Genomic DNA, 26,460 nt, shown 5'->3' on the forward strand with positions numbered 1-26,460 from the left:
CTTATGGACTCATCTCTCAGACTATATTTAGTGTACACGTAAAATCTTTAACAGTCTTTCTTCCTGCTCTGGACCTACACCAAAAGACCCCCAATACACACACTGGCCTCCATGTCTGTGGAACAGACAAAGGAGTCCTTACACATGCAGGCTCTCCTCTCTGAGGCAAGAATCACTTTGCAGTGACCAGATGCTATATGGGTTAAGAAAGCAGAGTAGCCTGTAGGGCTTGCAGCAGCCTCCTGCCTCTGGCCAGGCATACTTCCTGATGTCTCCTCTGATAGCATCATAAAGACATATTCAATGGGGCTACTCTGGGGAGGAGTGGGAGCAGAATGGCCAGAAGACCCAGATTCGGATGCCATGGTGAGTGCCATACACCCCCAAAGTCTGACATACCCACATCACACCCCAGAAAGTTGGGCTGTGAGCTTGCTGGGGAAAAGACGCTTTTTGGATCCTTCAGTGGAAGTATGTCAATATGAGACCAGTCTTGACCCAAGTGTCCTTATGCGGGACAGAAAAGATTTCCCACAAGCCATGAAAGGCCAGGAGCCTTAGGAGCTGGAGGAGGCAGGATGGCTTTGAACCTTCAGCTGGGGTGCACTATGACAGACCTCCAGCCTCTGAAACTTGAGAGTGGAAGTCTGGCTTTAGGTGTCCTTGTTGGCTGGTGCTTTGTTAAAGTAGCTCTTGCACTAATCTAGATATGGAATTGTGATCCCCTCCTGAGACCACCTCACACCTGCTGGACAACCCTCATGAGTTACTTGGTCCAGAGATGAGATCCCTTTACCCACAGAATGTCAGTAAAATGTCATGATGACCAGACAAAGAAGAACCAGGCGGTGAGATCCCAGTATAGCTGCCTCACAGCAATAATACACAGAATGGTTTGCAGGGTGGGGATATCCACGCAGTGAGCAGAAGCTGTCCACACAACACAGCACGTTTACAGTGTCTGAAGCAGTCAAAGGAAACAGTCATACCTAACATGTAATTATAACGTAAGTCATTTAGGGGAGTCGGAGCTTATAATCAGTGTTTATACATCTAGGAAAGTGTTCTGTTTACTGCTGTATTCATCCCACAAATTGAACACGGAACACTGCAAAGAGGTGGTCTTGACTCGTTCTTCTATGTGCAGGCTTTGAACGCCACAGCACCTGAGTGCAGGGAACCAAGGAAGGCAGAAAGCCGAGAAGCGCCTTTAAGAGAAACAGCGCCCCCATGGTTCTTGTTGCTTCTGTCAACAAGCGACTTTCACTAAGGTTGCCTGAGCCCAGTTGTCTCTACCAAGCCTCGCGCAGGGTGACTCAGCAGGAAGGTGGCACCTCACTTCCACCCCAGCATCCCGGGCTAGGGACTCCAACTATGTGAGGGTGGCTGAGACTGAGGGACACCCTTTCCCACTCTCTGAAATGCCCATGCCTCAGGCTCCTTCCTCTTCTCCTTGCCTCTAAGAGGCTCTCTCTAAGGCAGGGAAAGGGTAAGATTTCCAGTCCACATTTTCCAGTAATCAAAAGACCCTCTGAGATATAGAAGAGTCACTGTGGGACAGCAAATAGTCCTGACTGTGAACAAGGCACAGCAGGTACTAGGTTTGCAAGTGCAAAATGAGCTAGGCTCTAGTCCCTCTAAGCAGCAGTGAGGTTGCAGCCCATTGAGATGGGCCATTCAACTTAATAGGAGCATTCTTTACATTTTCAGTCTCTCTACCAACTACTGACTAAGACCATACATTCAGTTTTGCTGAGGCCGAGTACAGAGTGCCCTGCCCTGAGGCATGCCTGTCTGAAGACATGGAAGCAATTAGCCTATGAATTGTGCTTACACCCATGCTGCCAATGAATTGGTGGTGCCCCAGGCGAGGCAAAGGACTCTCAGGAATCAGACAGTATGAGCCGAAGGTTCCCACGTATCACAAGACCTCCACCAGGGTCTCAGTTTATTTACTCTACAGAATGGGGAAGTGATGCAGCCTGTACTTAAGAGAGGGTTACCTGCCAGGTGGTGGAGGTGCACGCCTTCAATCCTAGCACTCTGGAGGCAGAGGCAGGTGGATTTCTGTGAGTTCGAGGCCAGCCTGGTCTACAGAATGAGTTCCAGGACAGCCAGGCCCATTACACAGAGAAACCCTGTCTCGAAAAACCAACCAACCAAACAAAAACAGAAGGTTTCCTGAGCACAAACTGGAGGGTGGGCCTTCGGTGATCAGTCCTCCTGCTGTGGGATCCTAGACCTGCAACATGGGGCTAACAGCCCTTAGGGTCATAGGTTACCTTAATCTGTCATTGACAAGGGGGCAGCCCTCTGAAAATCTAGTAGGACAATACAACAAAGCTGCCCCAGCATGGAGTGATAAAAGGTCTGCTCATATTCTGTGGACACATCACCCACATGACTGATCCTAGACTTCTTGGGACCCATGCTAGAAACATCTCCAGATTTGATTATGGAAGCTCAGAAGTCACACAGTGAGCAAGACTCCACAGCTATACTCAAAGGCAACAGGTAGGCTCTAATAGCTACATCGAGCTCCTGGCTATGCAGAGGGAGGACAGGAGACACCAGGCAGGCCTGGGAAGCCCCATCCTCACAGAGACCAACCTGGATGACAACGGTGACAGAATGGCCTCTGTGAGCAGGCAGAGTCTGCATTCCATCAGGCTATCAGGCTGTGGCCTGAGGGATACATGTGCAGGATCACCTGGGGAGGAAATCCTACCCATGCTGGTATCCCCACGACCTCACCCCAGGAGGGAGACAGGCATCGGCCATGGCAGACTGTGTCAGAGGTACATGAGCCACAGTCTGCAGTCCCTCCCCTATGGGACTGAGTATCATGGTGCCCAATCTGAAGACTGCCTGTCAGTTGCCATAGCCATTCCTCCACAGATGCCACAACTACTCTTGTAGGTCCTGTCTGCCCGCCAGATCCTGAGACCATCTTCCCCGCCCAGCTTAATCCATCTATCAGTCTACAATGCTGCTCGCACCTTCAGGAGACACCAGGACTCAGGACCAGGGTAGCACTCAGCCAGCTCTCAGGAAGGTCCCATTATTATTGTATGGGACCCTAACCCCCACATCACTACTTTCTAACTAAATATGCAGTATATGTGTGCACTAAGAAATTAAGGAAATGCAGGTAACCAAAAGTGCATTTACATGTGTAATATATGCCTATGTGTATGCAAATGTATATATGTGTGTTTGTGAGCACACATACAACATACTCAGGCACATATACACTATGCATGCATGGGGTAGAACACAACAGGGAAGAATCTGGGGAAAGGATGGAGGAAGTGGAAATACCAACAATTAAACTTCAAGACCCAACAGTGCTAGGCCTGGGGACAGCCTGAGGGTCCACTGCCTTCTAGGCCATGGTGCTGCTAAATTCACTTGGCATTGAGCCAGTGCATTTCCCTAAATGAGGATTCTGAGTCCCAGTCAGATCCCCAGGAGATGCGGCACCATGCCACATGAGACGCGGTGGATGGCTCTAGCAGCTATAATCAGTTAGGGCAGACTAAAGCAGTCATAGGCCAGCCGGAGTAAACCATAGGAATGCCTGCTTGAAGGCAGCCACAGATCACCCCATGAGAAGTGCCCATCGGCTCAACAAAGGCAGTAATTGGAACTGTGCTGATGGCACGGTATAAGATGTGTCTAATCTGCAGCCCAGAACTGTAAGCTTATTTAAACATTATGAGACTATTTTTGTTTTAATTTTTTAAGACATGGTTTCTCTGTGTAGCTCTGGCTGTCCTGGAACTCACTCTGTAGACCAGGCTGGCCTTGAACTCAGAGATCCACCTGCCTCTGCCTCCTGAGTTCTGGGATTAAAGGTGTATAATATATATGTTAAATACAGGATCTTACTATGTAGGCCTGGCTAGCCTAGAACGCATCATGTAGACCAGGCTGACTTCAAACTCAGAAATCTGCCGGCCTCTGCCTCCCAAATAGTGGGGTTAAAGGTGTGCGCCACCACACTTGGCCCAACTACAGTTCTTGGGTGTGAACTTCACAGATTATGGTGTCATGTCACAATGTCAAGAGACTGGACATGGTAAAGAATCAAGACATGTCATAGCACAGGGGCAAGGGCCATGTGACCCAAGGAAGCAGTGACCAGAGGCAGAACACAGAGGGATGGTTTAGCCAGAGAGCACATACAGAGATGAGGGAAGGAACTGAGGCGTGGCCCTGGCCAGCAAGTCTCCACCTCAGAAGCCAGCTGATTTCTTCTGGGCACCTGCTGGAGGATGCAGCTGCATAAGGAACAGGGTGTGATCACGAGATATGGGAGTTGCCAACTTACCAGGCTAGAGAGCGAAGCTGGAGTCAGGACGGAGGGGCAGGCTGAAAGGACTGTCATGGGGACCCTGTGGTCACCACCATTCCTTTGACCAGACCTGTTTACACCAGAAGGAAGCCCACTGCCTAGCAGGACAGCAAACCTCATAGAACCTCCCTTACTTGAAAGCCTGCTGTTGCTACACTCAGGATACTGAAGAATTGTCACTGCCTTTCTGGGGTTTCCTACGACCCAGGAGGTCATGTAGCTAGTGCCAAGATGGAATTCATGGGAGAACCCAGCCCCACCTAACCAGACTGGTAAATCAGCTATACTCTAGTCCTAATCTTGCCCTGTGTCAGCCCCCAAAGCATCACTTATGAACAGCTGGCTTGATGGCATCATTATGCCTCATCTCAAGTCACTGTTTTCCTTCTATAGTGTACAGTGGATGGGGCCTTTATGATCCTTGCAGATATGGGATCTCATACCTACCTGACTTAGAATGGTGGCTGCAGTGTCCAGGACAACACCCAGAGCCTGGCCCTGGGTGGTTCCCGTAGCAATAGCACTTGGTGTGCACAACCTGGCAGAGGACAAGAGCTCCAAGATCTGTGGTCCCAGGCTCCATAGCCACCACAGCAAAGCTGGACTGCCAGGTCAAGTCTCCCTGTCAGCCCCATCCCAGTGCTGGTCCTCTGCTGAGCCTTCCCCAGTAGGAGGGTCTTGTCTTCAGAAACTTCTGGAGATCCAACGTTGGGGCCAGGTGAGGTTTGTGCCAAGCAGTACTGCCTTACAGCTCCTGTCTCTTGACTTGCATCCCATTCTCTCTTAAGTACAGTGCAGGATTGATGCCCCCTGGATGTCTCAGACACCCTGGGGTACAAGATGCTGCAGCTGTTTTCTGCAATAGAAGGGAAAGCATGCCTTCTCAAGCCACTGAGGTCAGAAGACAGCAGTGACACTTGGATGAGACACTAGGGTTGGCTCAGGGCATCAGGCAGTCTTTCCCTGCTATCTGTTAGCTGGGTGAGATTCCGTGCATGACCAGAGCCAGCTGGGGACACACTGCTGTTTTACTGATGTGCCCATCTGCTCTCCCCAGGCTGGGCACCAGAAGTAGGCTGAAGGCCATGGGACTTTGTATGGCATGGCCTGGAAGTAACAGGTAGACCTTAATCTGCTACCTCTCTGTGGAAAAAATAGATGCTGGGGGGCTGGAGCTTCTGTCTGCACAGCATAGGCTGCAGGCTTCTCTCTGTAGCTAACAAAGCGTCCAGGGCCCTGGTGTTCCTGAACCACAGTTATGATCCCATCAAGAGCAGAAACATTCAGACAACAGCAAAGAGACAGACAGGTACCCATCTGAGGCAAGACACAGGATAGGAAACGACAGCTTGAACTGAGAGCTTAAGCTTGGTGCACAAACCCCACCTGCTGTTGGCCACTGTCCCTCCAAAGTGGAACACAGCAGACACGGGTTCTGGAGACAGCAAAATCTAGAGCTGTGATGTAGAGCACAAAGTCAGGATGGAAAACAACAATGATGAGGAGTGACCAGGGTAAGAATAACCATTGTGGGTACCAATGGTGACAAAGGATAGAAATGGTGAGGCTTCAGGAGGGGCAACCAGAAGGGAGAAGAGAAGGCAAGAGAGGGTGGCAAGTCCTTGTGCTTTGATGCTTCTTCCTTACCAAGAAGCTAGTGGCTAAGAAATGTTATTTGCTTACCTTGCAGATGACAAAACAAGCTTAGGTCATGAAGCCCATGCAAGGCCACCCCCTTCCCACCCTGAGCCTGCCCATCCTGCTATGTTTGATACTTTTGGGGGGGAGAAGGAGGACTCAACAGTTGATGTACAGGAGGCTCTCCCCCATGTCACCTGTCTGCTACCTCAAGGCTGCAGGTTAAAGAAGCAATCAGAGCACACAGCCTGTGCACAGGGTATCTCTGGGAGGTTCCTATCATTCCCCAACAAGGATGTAACCACAGCGTGGAAAAACACAGAACAGGTTGGGCTTCTGCAGGAGGGACACAGATGGCGGCGACCAGTCCCAAGAGTTCTTGAGCCAAAGCCAGATATCTGTTAGGATGGCCATCAGTCTGGCAGTTGCAGGCTGACACGTTCAAAGGCTGGATGGAGTCAGGTGTGGTGGCAGATGTCTACAGACCCAGCACTCTGGAGGCTCAAGCAAGACTGTAAAGCTATATAACAAGACCCTATTTCAGAACCACAGCCTAAGAAGACGAAGGTCAGTTGGCCCAAATCCCTGGAGGTAGTACAGAGCCTCACCTCACACTATACATCCCTGTTGTGGGGCTAACAGAGAGGAAGAAAAACCATGGCAACCAGGAGACAAGAAGCAGCACAGCACCCAACATGCACAGCAGACCAGAGCAGAGGGAAGCCAGAAAACGAAAGCTTCTCTAAGTTTTTGTAAGCTCAGCTACACACAATAGAGGCAAAGACATCTGTAAATCCAGGGGCCTAGACACAGAGGACAAGTGGCCAGTAAGAAATCAGAAAAAAGTATTTGCTATGACACACCTAAAAGAGGGATGCTGTGTGAGGAAAACTAGAATGCCAGCTGCACACTGAGGCAAAAGAAAAACCAAGGAAATTCTCAGGCACCAAAAAAGAGCACACAGCCAGCAGGGGCCAAGTTCTGCCTCCCAGGTTAGCAAGATGTGGGTTTCTGTTGTAAGGATGGGTACACCTTGGAGGATGCACACTGTGCATATTAAGTCAACACTTCTCTGGAAAGACTCTGGCCTTTGTGGTGCTGATTCTAGACCCTGGGATAAATTCTAAAGAAAAAAAAAAGGAAACTGCACAAGGTTAACTTAACACAGAAACTGAAAATACAGAGTAACTTGACTATGTCCTGTGACACAATACCATTTCAATTAGAGTTGTGGAGTTTTTAAAATTTTGTGTATATGGGTGTTTTTCCTGCATGTGTTTCTGTAGTACATATTTGTCTACTGCCCATAGGTTATGCCAGAAGAGAGCATTAGAGTGCCTGGAACTAGAGCTCCAGACAGCTGTGAGCTGCCATGTCAATCACACCCAGGTCCTCTGGAAAAGCAGTCAGTGCTCTTAATCACTAAGCCATCTATCCAGCCCCTAGAGTTGTGTTTTAAAAGAATTTTGTGGAGAAATGCTCACAGCATGTTTTTAGTAGAAAAATAATCAAAACTATTCACAAAGTGTGGGAAGTTTTTATTTACTTCTTTTAGTCTTTTTAATGTTTTCTAAAGTTTTTTTTTTACAATGAACAGAGACCACATTAACAATCAGAGGGGGAAAAAAGAGGGATTAGTATAATTTGTACAGCAAACATGTCTGCAATGTCCAGGGTGGGAGACAGACTTGAGTGGTTTTCATCCTCTGACAATGGAGTTGACATCAAAGAACAATTTGAGTCAAGGAGCTAAGGCTAGGTAGGAGAAAGCCAGCTTTTTAAAAATGCCAACTTTTGCAGGGCAGTGGTGGTGTATATCTTTAATCCCAGCACTTGGGAGGCAGAGGCAGGTTGATCTCTGTGAGTTCGAGGCCAGCCTGATCTACACAGAGAAACCTGACTCAAAAACCAACCAACCAACCAACCAAAACCACAATAAATAAATAAAGTCAGCTTTCCCCCAAAAGGTTCATCTCTGACAACTGAACAAATAGGAAGAAGTCAGCAGAAAGCAAAGAACTAAACAATACAGGATCCAGAACATTCATTCAGCAGGGTCAGTGCATCTTTCCTGACCAAAACAATGTCCTGCCACCCTGGGTGATGGTGCTGGTGGAATCAGCCAGGACCAGAAGACCACCCTGGGAAGGGCTTCTTCAGTAGGGCCCATACTCTCAGCCTTAGGCCCATCTGCTTCCAGAATGTGTTGGTCCTGACAGCCGCAACCCTCCTTCCCCACAGTGGCCGTCTTTTATCTGCTTAGCCACACGCTCCAGGGAAATGGGGGACTCCAGCCTTGAAGGCAGGTCTCTCGCCACAACTCCCTGCTTTCCCCTGACTCGTAGCTCACCCATAGTAAGGCTCACACATGGAACAGAAGCCGTGACCACAGGGCCTACCACAGTTCATTATACTTTCCATGCCACAGGAGGTACAGAGAGGCACCTGCCAGATGATGGGAGAATCCCATGATCAGATGGTAACAGCAGTGAAACAGACCCTGCTGCTTGCAGAGAGTGAAGGTAACTGTCCCTTTGAGGGACACCAGGGAGAGGCAGACATCAGTACTGGAGTTTGTCTCCCAGACCTAGAATTAGAGGAGACTCATGACCCACTTGTGATGGATAATCTTGAGTGTCAACTTGACTGCATATGGAATGCAACTGAAACCCAAGATGCTGAGCACTCCTGTGAGGGATTCTCTTAGGTTATTTGAAGCAGGAAGACCCATGCTAAATGTGGGAAACACCTGGTTGCAGCCCACATAGAAGGGCAGAGAAGAAAACAACTTTGCTTTCGGCCTGCTTGTCCTCACTCTCACTGGTCATCTATCCTGTTACTGAGACAGGTATTCCTTCAACCACATTAGAACCAGCTTCTTCAGGATTGCAGCGTGGACTGAAGATCAGCAGTTCCCCAGGACTCCTCCAGGACTACACCCCAAACTGGGACTGCTGAGACACCCAGCCTAGGGACTGAACAACTACCAGGTTCTCAGCCTTACCAGCATGAGACAGTCATTCCTGGAGTGCCCAGACTGCACCAAAAAAGCCAATTTAATAAACACACACACACACACACACACACATACACACACACATTCTTCTAGTACTGTTCCTTTGGAGAACCCTTATAGACCACCCCTGTGAACGAGACCACGTGAAATGAGAAAGCTTTGTCACAATGTTGTCTCACTAGCCAGACCTCCTGGTGTCTCACTCTGCACTTCAGCAAATGTTCTGCCTATGTGTGGCTGGCCTCTTGCCTCTGTTTGAAAACACACGGCTGTATCATCTCCTTGTAGGCTGGAAGGACCTGCCACATCCATATGGTTCCTTGGTGGGTTCCGGCACCTGGCTTGGCCCCTGACAAATATGCTCATGACAAAGAACACATGACCGGTGCTCCCATGCTGGTTCTGCCTGTGCTGGGACAGGAGTGACAGACAGGTAGCTGTAGGCTGACCTCTTCCAGCTCCCTAAAGCATGGTGCTGAGCCAACATACGGCTGTCTGAGGTCCTGGCCTCCTGCCCAGTCTTGCTCTTCAGACCCTTTGCATCTTCTAACCAGGCTTCCTGGAAGGTGGGAGGTCTTCTGAGCCGCCAGGTGGCTTTTCTCACCTTTTCACAGCTGAGTTTTCAGTGTGGGCCGGGCTGGACTGGGCCTAAATGTAGAGAGGCATGTTGTGAAGGGCCCTTCCCGGACTGGGAGAAGTTTCCAGATGTAGACGTTTGCTGACTGTTACCTGGACAAACAGGCAAAAGAACAAGCCAAAATTAAAGAAAAACACATATGTCTCCTATCTAGGAATTTTTAGGATTTTTGCATCAGCCTTGTAGAAAAATAATTCACTCACCAATAAACTGAGTCAGAAGCCTCAAGGCAGCCATTGGCAGCCATTGGGAAGTTAATTCATTCCACTTGACATGGCTACGATGCTGGAGCTGCCTCAGAGAAAAGGCTTTATGGAACAGGAGAGACATCTGCAGCAGCTGTCCTGGAAAGTGGGAGGTCTTCTGAGCCGCCGGGTGGCTTTTCTCACCTTTCCACAGCGGAGTGTGGATGCAGCCTGCAGACAGCAGGGCCTGACTGAGTGCACTCTGGCCCAACCTTGTCTGGGTTCTACTTTTCAGTACAGGAAAGTGGGGATATCTCCAGAAAGAGTTCTGGTAAGGTCTTGGGCTAGAGATCAGGAAGTAAGGTGGAGAAGAGGATTTGGGAGCTCAGAGCCATCTAACATGAGGAGTGTGTATTCAAGTCCACCTCTGGACCATGAAACTTTAGCTCCTATTCCCTTTACACACAGGAGAGAGTAAAGCCTCTAGACAGGCTTCTTTAAATCTGATTTGTTTAGCTTTGTCTAAAAAGCATGCAAATACTCTATGTAATTATAAAATGGGGTTAAATATAAGTGGTAGCTTCTATAAATCTAATGCAAACTTAAACAACTGCACGGACAGAAACAATTTCAAGTAACTTCGGTTCTTGTTTGTTTGGTTTGGTTTTGAGACAAGTTCTCAATTCAAATTTGCCATTCTCTTGCCCCAGCCTACACAGGACTGAAATTATAGGTGTGTGTGTGCCTGACAAGGCAATTGACTAACTGCATATTAATGAATTTTGCCCTAAGGACAGAAAATTACATAAAAATCATAGTCAATATAAAGAAGTTGAACTCCTCATACAAACACTTGTATGATGTATGTAGCCTCAGGCTTGAGGAAAACAACTAGCTGCCATATGACCTGCATGTTCTACTCTTAGAAACCCAAAATAATGAAAACACATGTCCACACAAAACAGAGAAAGAATTTCACAGCAGTATTATTCTTGTCAGCCAAGAAACACCCTACACATCCATCAACTGTGAAGGGAGAGACACAGCATGGCCACTCTGCACAGTGAGGGTGACACAGCTGTAGTGCAGTGAAATGCTACCTGAGCTGCAGTGTAGACGACCCTTAAAAACACCACTCAGGAAACGACGAGGGACACGGAAGGGCCTGCGCTGCATGACTTACTCTCAATGTCCACAGTCAGAAGATCGTAGATGCCCAAAGCAGATCAGGAGTTGCCAGTGGCTAGGGAATTGGCAGGTTAGGACCGTCTGCCACAGTGGCTTCTACTGGCCACAGAAGTTACAGTCCAGCCCCACAGCAAAGAGCTATGTGGTGGGTGGGAAGAATTTGGATTTACGACAGACACAAGATCCTGACCAGCTTTCCCACATGCTTCCAGGGAAGGTGGTGACCGTTTGCTGCCCAGGAAAGGATGAGGGATAGGAAAGAGCTTCTGCCCCCTGGTATGAGAGTACCCTCCTTCTACACTTTGTCCCAACCTGTACACGCCCATCTGTGTTGGATTCCAGGACCTCCAGGTGGAGGACCTTCCTCCTCTGCCCTCCCTCCCTTGTCCAGATAGGTCTCCGTAAAGCAGGGTTCTGAGGACATCATGACAGTGTATGGCCCACTCAGGCTAGGCTTATTTGCCCCTCCACCTACCCCCAACATTAAAGACAAAGCAGATCATACAGCCAACATCAGCAATGCCTGTCGAAGTCTGCTGTGGACAGAACACTCAGGTGAGAGGCAGAGAGAAGGAGAAGCCTCAGCTCTAAAGGAACATGTCTACTCTAGAAGCCCCAAGCCCCACCCACTCTGACATCACCAGACAACAACAGGGAGGGATGAGCCACAGGGAGCAGGAAGAGCACAGTGTTGAGAAGGGTAGGGGTCATGGGAATGCTGCCCAAAGGTACTCAAGAGCTCAGCATGGCTCTGTACACAGTCATGGTTTCTGTGAATCTCTTTTCAGCTCTGTGGGCCCAGCAGGTATGGTGGTGAGCAAAGATCAGTGGGCTGTGTGCTTAGTTCCCAACTGCACCCATGTACTACTGCAGTCTACCATGGGCTACACCAGGGTTGGAATGAGCTATCAGATAAAAAGGGGTGGCCCTGTGCCAACATTACCTGAAAGATGCCCCTGGAGATCATTGGTAGGCAGCTTAACTCACTGTAGGATGGGTACCTCCAGGGGTAGTCCATACATCATCCATTCCGATATCAACCACATACCTGCCCTGGATCCAGAACCTGTTTAACGGCCAAAAAACTTCACAAGGAAGCATCTCAGTGTTTTGAGAATCAGCCAGGACATGTCCTGATTGCAAGAAGAGAATAAGTCTGGTCGCTTGAACAGAATCAGCCCTTACCTGGAACCTGACAGGTGCTGGGGTTCTGTCTGGGCCATGTCTTCTCTTGGACTGTCCCCCCTGTCCACAGAGGACTTCTCAGGGTCCTGATGTTTGGTGTCTGGCTCTGGCTCTGGCTGGCTTTTGACCTCACCCTCTCCTTGAGACCGGCTTGCTGTAGCCACTTGAGGCCCTGAGGTATGTGCCAGGCACTTGTTGGAAGCAGGGTCTTTGGGCTCCTGCCCACTGGAGGCATCTTCTGCAGGCAGGATGACATCAGGTGAAGACCAGGCCTCTTCTAGTCTCTCAGGCTCTTTGTCACCAGCCTTAGCTAAGCTAACAGAAGGGTTAGAGGCACTGATGATGCTTCCTGGGTCACACTTCTCCTGTAGGCGCTCCACCGCATCCTCCCTGCTGTCCCTACAGCTCCCACAGCACACACAGGAGTGGAGGAGGCAGTTGGTGGTTGCAGCGCCGAGTTTGTGTGAACTGTCCCCTGGCCCCTCTGCCCCGGGCTCCAACGGGGAAATACCATGGTCTGTGGCCTCTTGAGTTGCCACAGCAGAGTCCAGGGAGGTGGGAGACTTGGGATTGAAGATGACTGTGGCTGAAAGTTTCATGCCCCCGGTCCGGTGTGCAATCATCTCAGCTGTCTCCGCATCATCTGCACTCACCTCCCAGCCGTCCAGGTACAGCTGTGAGTCCAGGCAGCTGCAGGAAGTGGAGCCCACAAGACTGGCCAGCTTTATCTTGTCATCCTCAATGTTGTTATTGCTCCAGTCTTCCTCCTTTACCAGCGATGGTGCACCGACCCCCACCTCTCCACTCTGGCTATCCTGCCCTCTCTGTTGAACATTGCTCTCCGTGCTACCCGTCAACTCAAATGTACCTCCTGGGGATTCTGACCTGGCAGGAGACTCTGCCACCTCCACATCATCCATGAAGAACACCCTTTCCTCCTCATCACTACCTGATTTCAGTCGGGCTCTGGCTGGAGAGGCTTCCCCTCGGGGGCTGGCCTCTGTGCCTGGCCTATGTGCTGGGGACTGGCAGGCACTGGGCGGTGAAAGCAGAGATGACATCTCGTCCCCAGCCCTGTGGACCATGCGGCTGAGCTCCTCCAGCTCCTGATCATCATACTGCATTGAGCAGGCCAGGTCCGCCTCTGAGTTGCTGGCACTGGCTGAGAGCGGCTCCTCAGGGGGAAGGGATGTAGAAAAAGCAGGTGCCAGGGCACTGGGTGCCTGGGTGTCTGCCCGGATGGGGAGCTCCACGTCCTGAGAAACGCAGAGGCTCCGCTCCAGTGTGTGCAGCTCCTCCTCAGTCAGCGCCTGCAGCAGATCCCTACAGGGTCAAGACAGAAACCAGGCTGAGGGTCTCAAATGTCACAGCAGCCTCTGCCAACAGCAGAAGCAGTCCCCCGAAGCTGACACCCATACTGACACTTGTACTTGGTACTCCTCCACTTCAAAAGGAAGCTCTCTTCTACACCACAGGGATGGAAGTATAAGTAGCTATAATTATATTTGTAAACTATATTTAAAAATGAGATCCCGGAACCTCTCACTGGAAATGCTAAAGCCCCAGTTAGTCAGGAATATAGTTCAGTGGTGAGCATTTGTCTACTATGCATAAGACCCTGATCATAGGAACATTGTGACTGTATTAATAAAAGCCTTTAAAATATTTATTTTTATTTTATGTGTATGGGTGTTTTGCCTGCAAGTATATCTGTGTACTATGTGTACCTGGTTCCCATGGAAGCCAGAGAGGGAATCAAATCCCCTGGAAATGGAGTTATAAATGGTTGCAAGCCACCTTGTGGATGCTGGAAATCAAACCCTGGCTCTGTGGAAGAGCAGCCAATGCTCTTAGCTATGAAGAGCAATCGCTCCATCACCAGCAAAAACTTTAGAGCAGGTGGTCCTAACGCTGCAACCCTTGAATACAGCTCCTCATGTTGTGGTGACCTCAACCATAAAATTACCTCATTGCTACTTTACTAAATTTTGCTACTGTTATGAATGGTAATCTGGTGTGCAAGATATCTCATATGAGACAGGTTGAGAACCTCTGATTTACAGAATAATATCAACACGTATATTTGTTTACCTAGGAACTTTCACCTTAAAAAAACAACTAAATATTACTAAGAATCAGCCATATGCCTGTCAGGCTCTGGACACCAATGGTTTTGCAAGGAAAAGGCACGCATGGCCTAGCCTTTCTAGGATCCTCTTCCAGGTGGGTAAGGCAGATACAAGCATTTGTACAATAATGTGCATTCTACAGTAATGACAACTGCTAGAAAGGGAATACAATCCAAGGAGAGAGGAGCAGGGCACCTGGCTGAGTTTGGAATGGTTTCCTCACTGGGTCTGACAAATGGGGAACCTGCACAAGACCAAACTAGACTCCCTTAATATAGGTGACAGTGGTGTGACTGGGACAGTATGTGAGGCCAGTGGCAGTGTGTCCAAGATCTAACACTGAGGCACAAACTGACTTAGAGGAACCATTGTATATTGAGAGATATCTTGCCCAGCCTAGACACAGGGGTGTCGGGGAGTGGACAACTAGATGATGGGACAGACTTGGTAGAACTCCTAGGGGAGCCTTACCTTCTCTGTGGTGCAGATGGGAGGGGGGAGTGGGGAGAAAGGAGGGAGGAGGAACTGGGATTGGAATGTAAAACATAAATTAATAAAAAAAAGAGAGAGAGAGAGAAGAAAGGGACACTGAAGCTGAGACTTGAACACACAGCCTGGTTTTGTGACAGTGACCAGGATGAGCCTAAGGCAGAGCCAACAGGCCAACTGCATATTGCTCTCTACTGGGGAAAGCCCAGGATGCACTTGAAGTTTGAGTCCCCTAGTAAAGATTCCAGTACATCCATGGGCAGGCAGAAAGGTACATGCACTTCTCAGAACTGTAAGGGGAAAAAAAAAAACAACAGCCCAGTGCCAGGTGCAGAATTCCTTTGAGCTGTTGGCCAAGAAGATCCAAGAGACCCACAAAACAACTCAGGCCCTTGCCACTGATTTTGTTTGCCCACCAGAACTTTATGGTAAGACCCTATTGCTGAAGACACCCAGACTTTGGTCACAGGACAAGGAGAAATCAAGTTGGAACTGAGCAGGGAGCTCCTCTCTGTTGTTAGCTTTTATAGCACCAGAAGGTGTTATGCAGTCTGCTGGGGGAGAAAAGTCCTCAGAGTCATAGCCAGTTGTGAACCCTGTGGGCTATAATAACAACCAGGCTGGCATGACATATCCAAGGGTGTGACAGTGGCACGAATGTTATGGGGAAGAGTCATTGGTTCTTTATTGGATTTAAGTCCTGCTCCACAGGAGAAAACACAGGCCTCGTATGGTAAATCTAGCCAAGAATCCGTGACAGAAGAGTTGAAAGGCCCCAGGGACCAACTTACTAGTATTACTCTGCTAAACAGACAAAGTAAACTAAATATGTACTTATATGCTCATAAATTAGTGCAGCTCTCAGTCCTCATCAAAGCATCAGTGAAGCCGTGGACAGCGGTTAATACAGAGACACAACTGGTAAGTGTGCAGGGAATAAGTATCTGTGAACTGCTCGGCCATAACTGGGACATCTGTACGGCCTCCTGTCCCCTCAAGGCTCAGGGAACATCCAGGTGGAGGGGGAAAGAAAGGTTGCAAGGACCAAAAAGTCCAGGAGGAGATGGGGAGAAAGATTGTCTTCTGAGCAGGACAGGACTGCTGCACTCATGAACCCTTAGCAGCAGGGATTGCCTGCATAAAACCCCGAATAAACCAGTCAACACTCCAGTATGAGCGAGGGAGGGGCATACAAACCCCAAGCCCTGGCCAAAGTGATACTAACAGTTGATGATTGCTAGGGGACAGAAAATCAGTTTTCTTTAAAGTCCTGGAAGGTTGACTGTGCTCCCGCAGATGGCCCATACCCACGAGCATATGGGCAGCACTAATTATATTAGGTATGTTACTAAAAAAAGACATGAAAGTGAAAAGAGGATGTGTTGGGGGGGGGGGTACCCAGGGGAAGGTGTAAGGGCAGGTGGGGGGGTGTGATCAAAATACATTGTATGCAAGTATGAACTTCTCAAATACACTAAAATATTGTGTTACAAAAGAACTGTGAGGCTTCCTGAGTTTCTAAACTCAAACACACTCACATGGACAGTACCTGCACCTCAAAATAAACAACTAGGACCACAGGCATGCTCCCATGCCTCTAGTCTACCTAATTACCGCCATTTTGACTCTACATTTACAGACAGATGCGGCTTTGCCTGCCTTTAGTATCTAGAGAAATGAGAATTTGTAGCCTACAAGTTCTCATGGCAGGCACTGTCCGCTGACATGCTTGTGTAGAAATGAATTAAAATTTGAATTTCAGATTTCAGAAATATTGTCAGTGCATGTAAATATGAATAGTTTTTGGTGCAAGATAATATATAAAAGTTAGGTGTAGTAACAGATGCATTTAATACCAGTACTTGCTTGGCAGAGGCAGGTAGATCTCTGAGTTTGAGGCCAGCCTGGTCTACATATTGAGTTCCAAGTCAGCCAGAGATTGCAGTAATAGATATGCATAAATAAGACTTTTTTCTCACATGGATACCTATTAGCTCAGCCCACTTACTAGAGGAAAAAAAAGTCCCTCTGTTCTGCAATGCTTCATGGCCGTAAGTTGGGGAACTGTATATTGGTCCATATGATCTATTCTGTCTATATTTTATTTGTGGGAGGCTTAAAAATAATGGATTAGGTTCTCTTAATATATACTGCATGTAAAAGTTTTATTTCTTCTGTCAGCTGTGATTACTTTGTAAAATTTGTTTCTTTAATTCAAGCTGTCAAATTCATTGATATAGAATTGTTCATAGTATCTGTAAAGTCTGTAATGATGTCTCCTGTCCATTATTTTTCTTTCTTGCTTTCATTTCCTTTCTTTTTTATTTTTGCATTGGTTGGACTTGAACCCAAACACTGGAGTTATAGGAGTGTGCCACCATGCCCAGTTTTTTGTTTGCTTGTTTATTTGTTTTGGTGTGTAAGAGGGGGTCTATCTTATACTACTTTTAAAGGAATGTTTTACGCTCATCTTTCGTACGGTTTGAGCCTCCTGGATATACAGGTAGAGTTGTAATCAGTTTTGGAAAGCTCCCTCTCTGGGGTTCTGATGGCATGGGTTAGACGTGTGAGTGCACTGCACACATCTCTGGCACTGACGGCTCTGTCTGCTTGCTTCCCCACTCTTTTTGTCTTTGTGCCTCAGTTTGCCCTTCCTCTGTTGACCCATCCTCAGGTTCATTAGCTCTACGCTCTGCTGGGTCCAATCTGCTTTCAGACCCATCCACTGCTTTTATTTCCAGACAGTGAACATTTTGCTCTTGAATATCATTTTAACATATACTAGATCTGTAAGTTCTCCTTCCTCATCACCAGTCCTCTTTATTGCATGTCCTGAAGTGCAATAAGTCATGTCCTTGTATGCTTAGTCCAGCTTATGAGTCACATGCTCTTCTGACCACTGATCTCATTTTCTTGCCTCCACACATTTCAACAGGTTTGAACTGCATGATGGACATCAGACTTAAAACATCCTAACAGTGACAAGTGACACTGTCTTGTGCTCCCTGTCTTTGGTTAGGAATGTGGAATTACGGTCCATTACCACACGGCCTCAGACATCCAACAGGTTTATTGCTACACTGAGGCCTCGATCTTCCCAGACTCCAAAGTCTTTAGAGACTGAGCTCTGCCTTTCTGAGTCCCAGCTCAGCCTCCAACTGTCCGTTCCGTGAACTTTCAACCTTTGGTAAAGTCTCCAGGGCAGACTGGCAGTGAGTTTATGGCATACATCTGTCTCCCAAGAGTGCAGGAAACCTCCCTGCGTTCCTGAGGGGCTTTGTGCCGACTCCTCCTATACCAGAACCCGACAGCTATGCTGCCTGGCTGCCTCCAGTGCCAATGTGTTCCCCCAGCACACCGTACCTGGGTTCTGGCCTCCAGCCTGAACCTTGGGCAAGGAAACATTTGCCTGGAATTATCAAATGCCTCCTGGGAAGAAGGGCCAGGTATCTTTGGGCCTAGCTATAGGGAAAAGGGTCCAGCCAAAGAAACACACCTTGAGCCAAGAAATACACTTTGGCCCTGCAACCAGAACCAAAGAAATATGCCCTGACCCTGAAACCAGTGCCAAAGAAACATATGTTGTTCCTGGAATCAGAGCCAGTGAAAGAAATACACCCTGGCCCTAAAACTAGAGCTAAAAGGCTAAAAAGGACCAAAGAAAGAAACAGACTTTGGCTCTGAAACCAGAGCCAAATCTGACCCTAACTCTGTGCAGAAAATTAACCAATCCCTGAAGCAGGAGATCTAGCCATCCTAAACTCAGGGATTGAAATCTGACCAAACCCCACCCAGGAAAACCCCACCCCCTAAGAAGCCCTATGTAAACCCTGTGTCTGTTCAGCTTGTGGCTGTCCAGGCTGCCTGGGTGTCCTCTACTCTACCACCCTGGCAGACGGCAGCCACTCTCCTTGATTCTTCCCTCCCAATGAATCTCTTGAATGAGGTTTGGGCCAAACCTTATTTCCCCGGAGCAGAGAAACCTTCCCTTGATGAACTGAAGTTGTCCACTCTCTGGGGGAATGGAGCTGAACTGTAACAACTTCGCCAGGCAGCCTTCTCCTGAAGGAGCAGAGCTGATACACTGGGGAAGCCTTTCCCTGAAGCAAGGCTGTAAGCTGCTATGCTTACTGTGACCTGTGGTATTCCTTGGCTCCCAAGTGCCAGAATACCTTTCCATCCAAGTTGTAGCACCAAGTATTCTGTGACTCCCCAGTGCCACAATCCATCCCTGTCCATCACATCTGATCTGTCGAAATGGTTACATTAGCTGTCTCCTGAGCACACAGACCTTCCTCTCATTACTCCAGTACATGCATCATTCTTCCTACAAGGACCCCTCTGTCAAGGCCTGGCTTTGCTTTCCGTCCTGGTCTCAGCATTGTCTATGATCTCTCCTCATTTACTGTCACCTCTTATCTTGGAACCAAGAAAGGCAGGTCCTCAGCTTGAAGTCTAGGGTTAGTATTCCACCAGAGTGAGAGGAACCAGCCAAGAGACATATACAGGATAAACTGAACCATGAAATAGACTGAGTACCCTGCTCCCAGTCTGCTGACTTCCTGAGGTCCCAAGACTTCAAGGATGCCCATAGGAAAAGCTCATAGAGGTCCCTTCTTGGGGGCATATCTTCTGGCATAGTTCAAAGAAACTCTGGCCTCACTGACTGTGCCTGAGGCCACCCTGTGCTCAGCAAGTTCTAAGGAGGCTCTGTATATTCTACCAGACCTATGGGTGGTACCACAAAGACCCATTGAGAGCTATCAAAGGAGGAAACACCAGGAAGGCACTCAAAAGATGGGTGGTCATGGCCTCCACATTGTTTCCAGCCCATCATGAGGCCATCCCTAGGGTACGAACAACCCATCCCTCTGAGCCACTGGGCAGAATGCTCAGTCCAACAAGAGAAAGATATGGTATTGCAGAAGAGAGCCAACACATCCACAGGAGCCTAACAAACCAAGACTGACATATGAGCTTCCTAAAGAGAACTTCAGGGCTTTTGTGAACTGAGAGCAAATACTGAGCTCTATGGTATACCCAAGGTTGGGCAGTGTGAAGTTTTGATCCCTTAAAGCTTGGCACACAAGAGCTATTAACCACTCTGAGGCCCAGACAGAGCAGATAAAGGCTGGCTTCAGCCACTATGGACATAGGTATTACACAGGAGGATGTGTGGCCAGCTCTCATGACTCAGAAGGCGCTGACTTTAACAAGTGTCTCCCAGTCCTCACCTTATTTTCCGCAGCAACGTGTGGAAAGGCCGGAACAGCTCAGACATGTCTTCCACTTTTCGGTCCAAGTTCAGAGGTCCATCTGCATAGACCACAAGGCCACTACATTCAAGACACACAAACCAGTGTGGTTAGGCTCTGTGGGCTAGGACTTGGAGCAATGTCACATAGCAAAGCTTAGCAATAACTTCCCCCTCACCTATAAATAGAATTTCAGTAAGTCAAGGAAAAGGTAATAGCAATTACTATCCAGACTTTACCATCAAGTTTCTTAGTTTGGTTTACATCAGGGTCTAACAACCATGGAGTATAATTGTTTACCTCAATGCTGCCAAGAAATGAGATCAAGATTTATTACTAATATCTACCTCATTGAAAGTGAAAAACTAGATCTGTAGAGGCTCACAGAGGTCAGGTCTGATACTGTTACTTCAAAAGCCAAACATGAGTTACAGAAACGAGTTTCTGTGTTGGTCTTCCGACACCCTTCAGGGCAGGAAACAGCTCTTGTCTACCTTCCAGCAAGACTGACCATCTCCAGATGCTCCTCCCAAGGATGGGGCTTTCTTCACTGCCCCCTCCCAGCATCCAGCACCCAGCCCCCAGCCCCCAGCCTCCAGCTCCACACCTGCTGAAGGCCAGCTGCACTCAGGTGCCATCTCAGGCAGCCCTGATGCTATCATCTCAGAACACTATGTCCATTCCCTTCTTTATCTCCTCCGGTGTCTCAGGAGCCCACAGAACATTTACCTGTGCCTTTGCTCCTTCATCTGAGCACCGACTAAGGCTATTTGAACTTTCTTCTTGTTTCTACAGCTGTGACATGATCTCCTGTTTCCTCCAGCCCACAAAGAATTCCTGTCAGTTTGTAACAGTCTTCTTTAACATACCCAGTTTAGTAAGAAAAGTGACACAGAATCAAAGGGACCATTTTCCCCTTCGAAGGCTGGATTCTGTGTGCAAACAAGAATCAAGCATCACAAGAGAAAGCACGTCCTGTGCTGCCTCTGGGCTCAGTGGTCCTGCTGGGTGGTGAGCTCACACCAAGCAGAAGCAGGTTGGTTTGTGATGGGGACTGTGTCCTGGGCAAATGAGGCCAACATTGAGAAAGGCGGAGACAGGGAGGCTGTGTGTGTGTGTGTGTGTGTGTGTGTGTGTGTGTGTGTGTGTGTGTGTGTATGTGTGTGTGTGTGTGTGTGAGCGTGTGTGTGTGTGGGGCGGGGTTTACAAGAGTAAATTCAAACTGCACTGGGCAGGTGCCAAGCAGGCTGGAGACATAGGGAAAGGTGGTCTCTACAGTCACAGACAGAATCCCTTCTTACTCAAGGGATCTTAGCCTGTCTTCTTCTTAGATTTCAATTGATCATATGAGTCCCACGGCACCATAGAGGGCAATCTGCCAAACTCAAAACTCTATCCATTTAAGTGTTAATTCATTTTTAAGATGCATTCACAACATCGAGACTGGGGTGTGGCTAAGTATCTGGGCACAGAGGCTATGATAACATACTAAACTAGCGGTAACAGTGTATGATGTGGCAGCCACATTCCAGCAGCATTCACTGGAGAGAGCATTCCTTCTTCCTTGAATGCTCCTGGCATTTTGAATGCTGTTTTTTAAAACTTGTGCTTAAGGCTGAATGTATGGTTCAGTGACAGCACTTGCCTGGCATTCGCAAAGCCAAGGTTTGATCCCTAGCACTGAAAAAGGAAAGAACCCTTCATGTCTCAGATAATATTTAATCATATTCAATAGAATATTAACCCTAAGAAGGAAAGAAATTCTAACACATTTCAATGTGCTGAGTGAAATAAGCCAGTCGTAGGAGACTAATTCTGGGCTACACACAGAGAACTCCCAACCACCCCACCCCCCAAAAAACAATCTTGCAGTGACAGTACTTTGGTGGTGATTTTGCATTTGACATAGTGAGGATGCTTCCTTGACACTAGTGTTTCCTTCAAATATTTTGGTGACAGAATATCATTTTTAATCTGGTGCCTTAGTTTTGGACATTCAATCCCTCAAATGTTTGATTACAATCAATACTCTGGATAATCTGTATAAATATGTAGCTGAGCCCTGTCAGAGCAAAGTGGCAACATTCTACCAAAGCCCACTTGCGCCCCCACCCTCCAGGCACTAAGGGACTTCACTAAGTGCAGGAGTGAAGCCTGTCTTCCTGTGGAGATACACAACCACAACACAGACCCTATTTATACAACTGTAGGACCAGAAACCCTATGGAAACAAAATAGATGCGAGAGAGAATACGCATGCACACATGAGAACACGTGTGTGAGTGTGGGTGGCGGGAGTGGCCACAAAAGGTAAGGGGTGTGAGGCACAAGAATTCTGAATTAGTGGCAACCAGCACACAAGTCTAGCCGTGGTGAAACTGTGATCTGAATATCCGTGGATGGCTCAGAAGCTGTATCTGCAGAAATAGGGTAAGGATGCCCATTACGTGAACCGGGAGGAAAGGAGCACGGAAGGCAGACGTGGGGAGAGAGTGGATGGGTGCGTGGCAAGGGGTCACTGAGGCAGAGGCCAGGCTGGATATCCACGGGTGGTCACAATACATGCTCACCCTGTGAACACAGGGATGAGCGAGCATTCTTGGGCCTCTCCTGGGAAGTTAAACAGCATGAGAGGCAAGACAGCGCTGGGCTGTAGGATGTGTGAGGAGGTGGTGAGCATCAAGAGGAGTGGAATGGGGAGACGGTCACAGTGCGGGCTCAGTGGGCGGATTTTCATCATAGACACTGCACCTCTCCATCCCTCAGATCTACACCTGGATCTGAGTTTAGAGGCTTGATCCTGAGGGCCCCGTCAGCGGGCTATGTCATGCTCCCTGTCATGAGCCAAACCTCCATGCTCTGAGCTCCATTTTCCTGTATCTGCTCTCCTTTCTCATATACCCTGAGTCTTCTCCACTTGTGGAGCCCCCTCCAATCCTCTCAGCTCTGAATAGAAGAGACTTCATGTCTACCTCTGGGAGGAGTCACCCAGAGCAAAACCCACACCCACAGTGACCTCACTCTACTCCAGGACTAGCAATCTGGGAGGGCTATACACAGGGCACCAATGACACTGGTCAGAGATAAGTAGTCACTGTTTGTCAGCCACGTATGTCCAGGGTTTAACCACTGCTAAAAAGTGGAATAAACATGGAAAACAGACTCAAGAATAAATCTGGATATTGTGGGGTATGCCTGTGACCTGGTACTAATGGGGTAGAGGTTGGAGGATCATAAATTCAGGGTCATCATTCGTTACATCATGAGTTCAAGGCCAGCTGGGGCTATATGAAACTGTTCTTAACACCAGCCCCCAACCAACAAAAAACAAGAAAAGAAAACAGATTCCACAGTTAAATCTGGAAACAGTAAGGGCAGGGGCTGTTTGACACCTCTGTTTATTTTAAAACTAGTCTGATGCCTAAGATAAACTTCAGGGTGCTCCTGTGGACTTTGGAATGAGTTTTTCCCTAACCCCACCTGCACTCAGCCAGGAGAGCAATGGGCAGAGCAGGAAGGAATTGCGTAGCCCCAAATGGCAGCTGGTTTGGCAGAGCTTCCCAGGGAAGCCAGCCCTTGAATGCCAGCAGTGTTCTCCTGGGTTGTGGGTAAGTGCCGGGTACTGTACTTCAAAGCACTTAAAAGCATCTGTTTAAAAAGAGGGACAGGGCTTTCTGTGTCACAGCATCCATTCTCAGGATGCGAGCCCATTGAGATAAGGGTCAGTGTCTGTTCTTAAAGACTCTCAGACCCATGCTGGTCAGCACAGACAAGATCTAGAGTCCAAGAGTTTTCTGTTTTATTTTTCAGACAAAGACAAGAAAGAGGTAAAGACCAAGCAAGTGCACCATTTCTTAGTGAACCACAGAGACACCTGTGAGCCAGCACAGGCCCACAGGTCTTCCTGGGAACAACCACTCCAGCCCACTTTATGTGAGCTACCAGGGATTTCCAGCCCCACAACTCGGCATGACACCCCCAGCTTCTGCTGAAGGGGGGCATTTTAAAGGGACATCCCTAGAGCGTGATAGGACACTTTGGGTATGCTGAAGGGAAGGAAGAGGACTGTGTAAGGCAAGGGGGAGCATATGATGAAGGGGACCAGAGACGCTGGGCCATAGGAGGGTTCTGGAAATACCACACAGTGCTCAAACATTACCCTGAAGACATCAAAGACACACAAGCCAGAAGCCTGGCAAGGAGTGTCTGGTTTGGCCCAGCACCAGCTCTGCTACTCCCAACACCTGTCACGGCATTTGCCTGTGCAATGGAGGGAAGTGTTCCTATTTCTGAAGGCCCAGAACACTGGCTGTCCTGAAGCACTATTCCACCCCTACGTCCCCACTCCCCGTGGGAAAGTATCTTCAGCAAGCTGCTGTGTGTCTATCCTCTAGGTTACCCAAGGTCCCACTGTGAAACCAAACTCGACATGGCCTGGAGACCTGGACCTATCCTGGCCACTGTGCCTTTTTCTTCTCCCTACAGGACTCCCCATGCCCACTCTTAGTCCAGCTGTGCTCCTGCATTCCAGGTGGTACTACGGGGCCATCTTCCAGGCTGCAAACCCAGCCAGCCTTCACCAAGCTCCCCAGCCCTGTGAATACCCACCCAAAAGAAAGAAGCGGCACAGGAATGGGGCGAGCTCCAACAGCTGCGGCCCAGACACTCAGAACGTCCAGACTACTCACTTAAACCAACTTGATTCTCCTTTGGGAAGTGCGGCCCTCATCTTCCTGTCACCAGAGCCTGCCTCCCACAGCCCTGCATGGCACATGGTCCACCTCACCTGCCCAGCACCAGGTGGCAGGCCTCACAGTTTATAATAGGCACTCCCACAGCCCCCAACAGGGGAAGCCGGAAGTTCTATGAACACTTGGTTCCTCATCTGCCAAGGGAGAGCAGGAGACCAGTCTGGGGACTGCTGGGGGTTGACCAGTACCCAGGAAGCAAAGGGCACTCACCACACAATGGCCAGCCGAGGAATGGTGAACATGAGTGCAGGTTCGTAGTCATCGATCATGTCCTGGGTCAGATACCCAAAATCCAAGGCTCTGGCAGAGAAAAAGGGGAGTGAGAGGGTGTTGGTAGGGAGGCTCCAAGTGTTGGGAGCAGAGCACCCAACCTTCTCTGGTATTCACAGGGGACAGGTAGGTGAGGAGGGTGACTTGTGTAACATCAGTCACACATGGAAGACAAGGCCATGCTTTGCTTGGACAGCCCCAGAAGAGTAACCAAAGCTCAGCCTTTTCCCTGCCTGCTCCACTCTGTCCCGGAAAAGAATGGATGGACAGGAGGTGGGTGCTGTGTGTGAAGGTACCTGTCATTCTTTCAGGGTCTGTCATCACCAGCGCTTTGCCATGACAACTGGAGGGTTAAGCACAAACATGGGGCAGGAAGAGTACCTAATCTAGCACCCCCAGGAACCTAGGTTAGCTCCCTTCCCCCACTGTAAGCATGTGGCTTTCCCAACATTGCACCCCATAAACAGGTGCTGCACCATCAGGACTTCGAAGTAAAATGTATTTTCTGTCTCCCTGTTTTCTGGCAATTTAAAACACCTCTGAAAGCACAAACGACAAATGATCTGCCTTTTAAAAATAACAACTTATGGTGTGATTTAGTCAGTTTCAAAACTAGCACCACTGTCAACACTCTTGGTCCCAGACTCTATTTGGAGAATCTGATTTTGAATTGCCAAACAAGGCCTGACGGAAGCAGCGATGATCCACCCATGGAGATCAGGCTGGAGCCCTCTGGGGCCCACGGAGCTCTGAGGTGAGCAGCAGGAAGAGGAGGAAAGTGAGGGACGTGGAGGCAGAGAGGTGAGAGAGGGAGAGGAGAGGGACCAGGGGATGTGTGTGGTGAGGGTCTAGACAGCAGCCGCCTAGTAAGGGAGAGACTTGTGCTGTCTGTCTGCCACATGGCACCCGCCCTTTCAGCCCAGAGCAGAGGGAACCTAGGACAGGTGAGTGAGGGCTCTGCCTCCTGTGCAGCATGCCGGGTAAGAAGAGCAGCAGGCTGCTGTCTTCCCTGACAAGATGCCACCTGAACAGCCTGCCCTCACCTCTCCACCGTCTCACAGAACAGCACGATGACCTCCTGCTGCACATAGTACTCTCTGGGGGACTTCACAGGCACCATGGCTGAGACATAGCTGCAACACAGATGCTGTCAGACCTTTGTTCCCCGGCCTCCCCGGCCTCCCCAAACAAGAACATCTCATCAAAACCACAGCCCTTGACACTACCACTACCCCATGCCATAAAAACACAGCTCCCAGCTTTACAGACAATTTAAGTCAGAGCTCCTGCTAACCCAGGCTTTGTGTGGCACTTCTTCCGGCCCCCAGCCCTGCTCCAGCTCAGCCCTGACTGCCATGAA

General features: G+C 48.9%; 1 protein-coding gene across 6 annotated transcripts in view; it reads right to left on the reverse strand.

The window, feature by feature from the left end:
* Zfyve28 (zinc finger FYVE-type containing 28) overlaps nt 1-26,460 on the reverse strand; it is a 97,549-nt gene that overhangs the window by 13,552 nt on the left and 57,537 nt on the right. For 4 of the 6 annotated variants that reach the window (XM_040746912.1, XM_013112522.3, XM_005068872.4 and 1 more), the window contains 4 exons: nt 26,144-26,233; nt 25,041-25,130; nt 20,059-20,160; nt 12,207-13,529 (listed from right to left, as the gene is read on the reverse strand). In XM_040746912.1, coding sequence (XP_040602846.1) covers nt 12,207-13,529; nt 20,059-20,160; nt 25,041-25,130; nt 26,144-26,233 — 1,605 coding nt within the window. Of the gene's footprint in view, nt 1-9,615; nt 10,065-12,206; nt 13,530-20,058; nt 20,161-25,040; nt 25,131-26,143; nt 26,234-26,460 lie in introns of those variants that run through there. The other 2 variants (XR_005877701.1, XM_040746914.1) reach the window with 2 other exon arrangements.

Source organism: Mesocricetus auratus, unplaced genomic scaffold, assembly GCF_017639785.1.
Source record: "Mesocricetus auratus isolate SY011 unplaced genomic scaffold, BCM_Maur_2.0 Super-Scaffold_100006, whole genome shotgun sequence".
NCBI classification, from domain to species: Eukaryota; Metazoa; Chordata; class Mammalia; order Rodentia; family Cricetidae; genus Mesocricetus; species Mesocricetus auratus.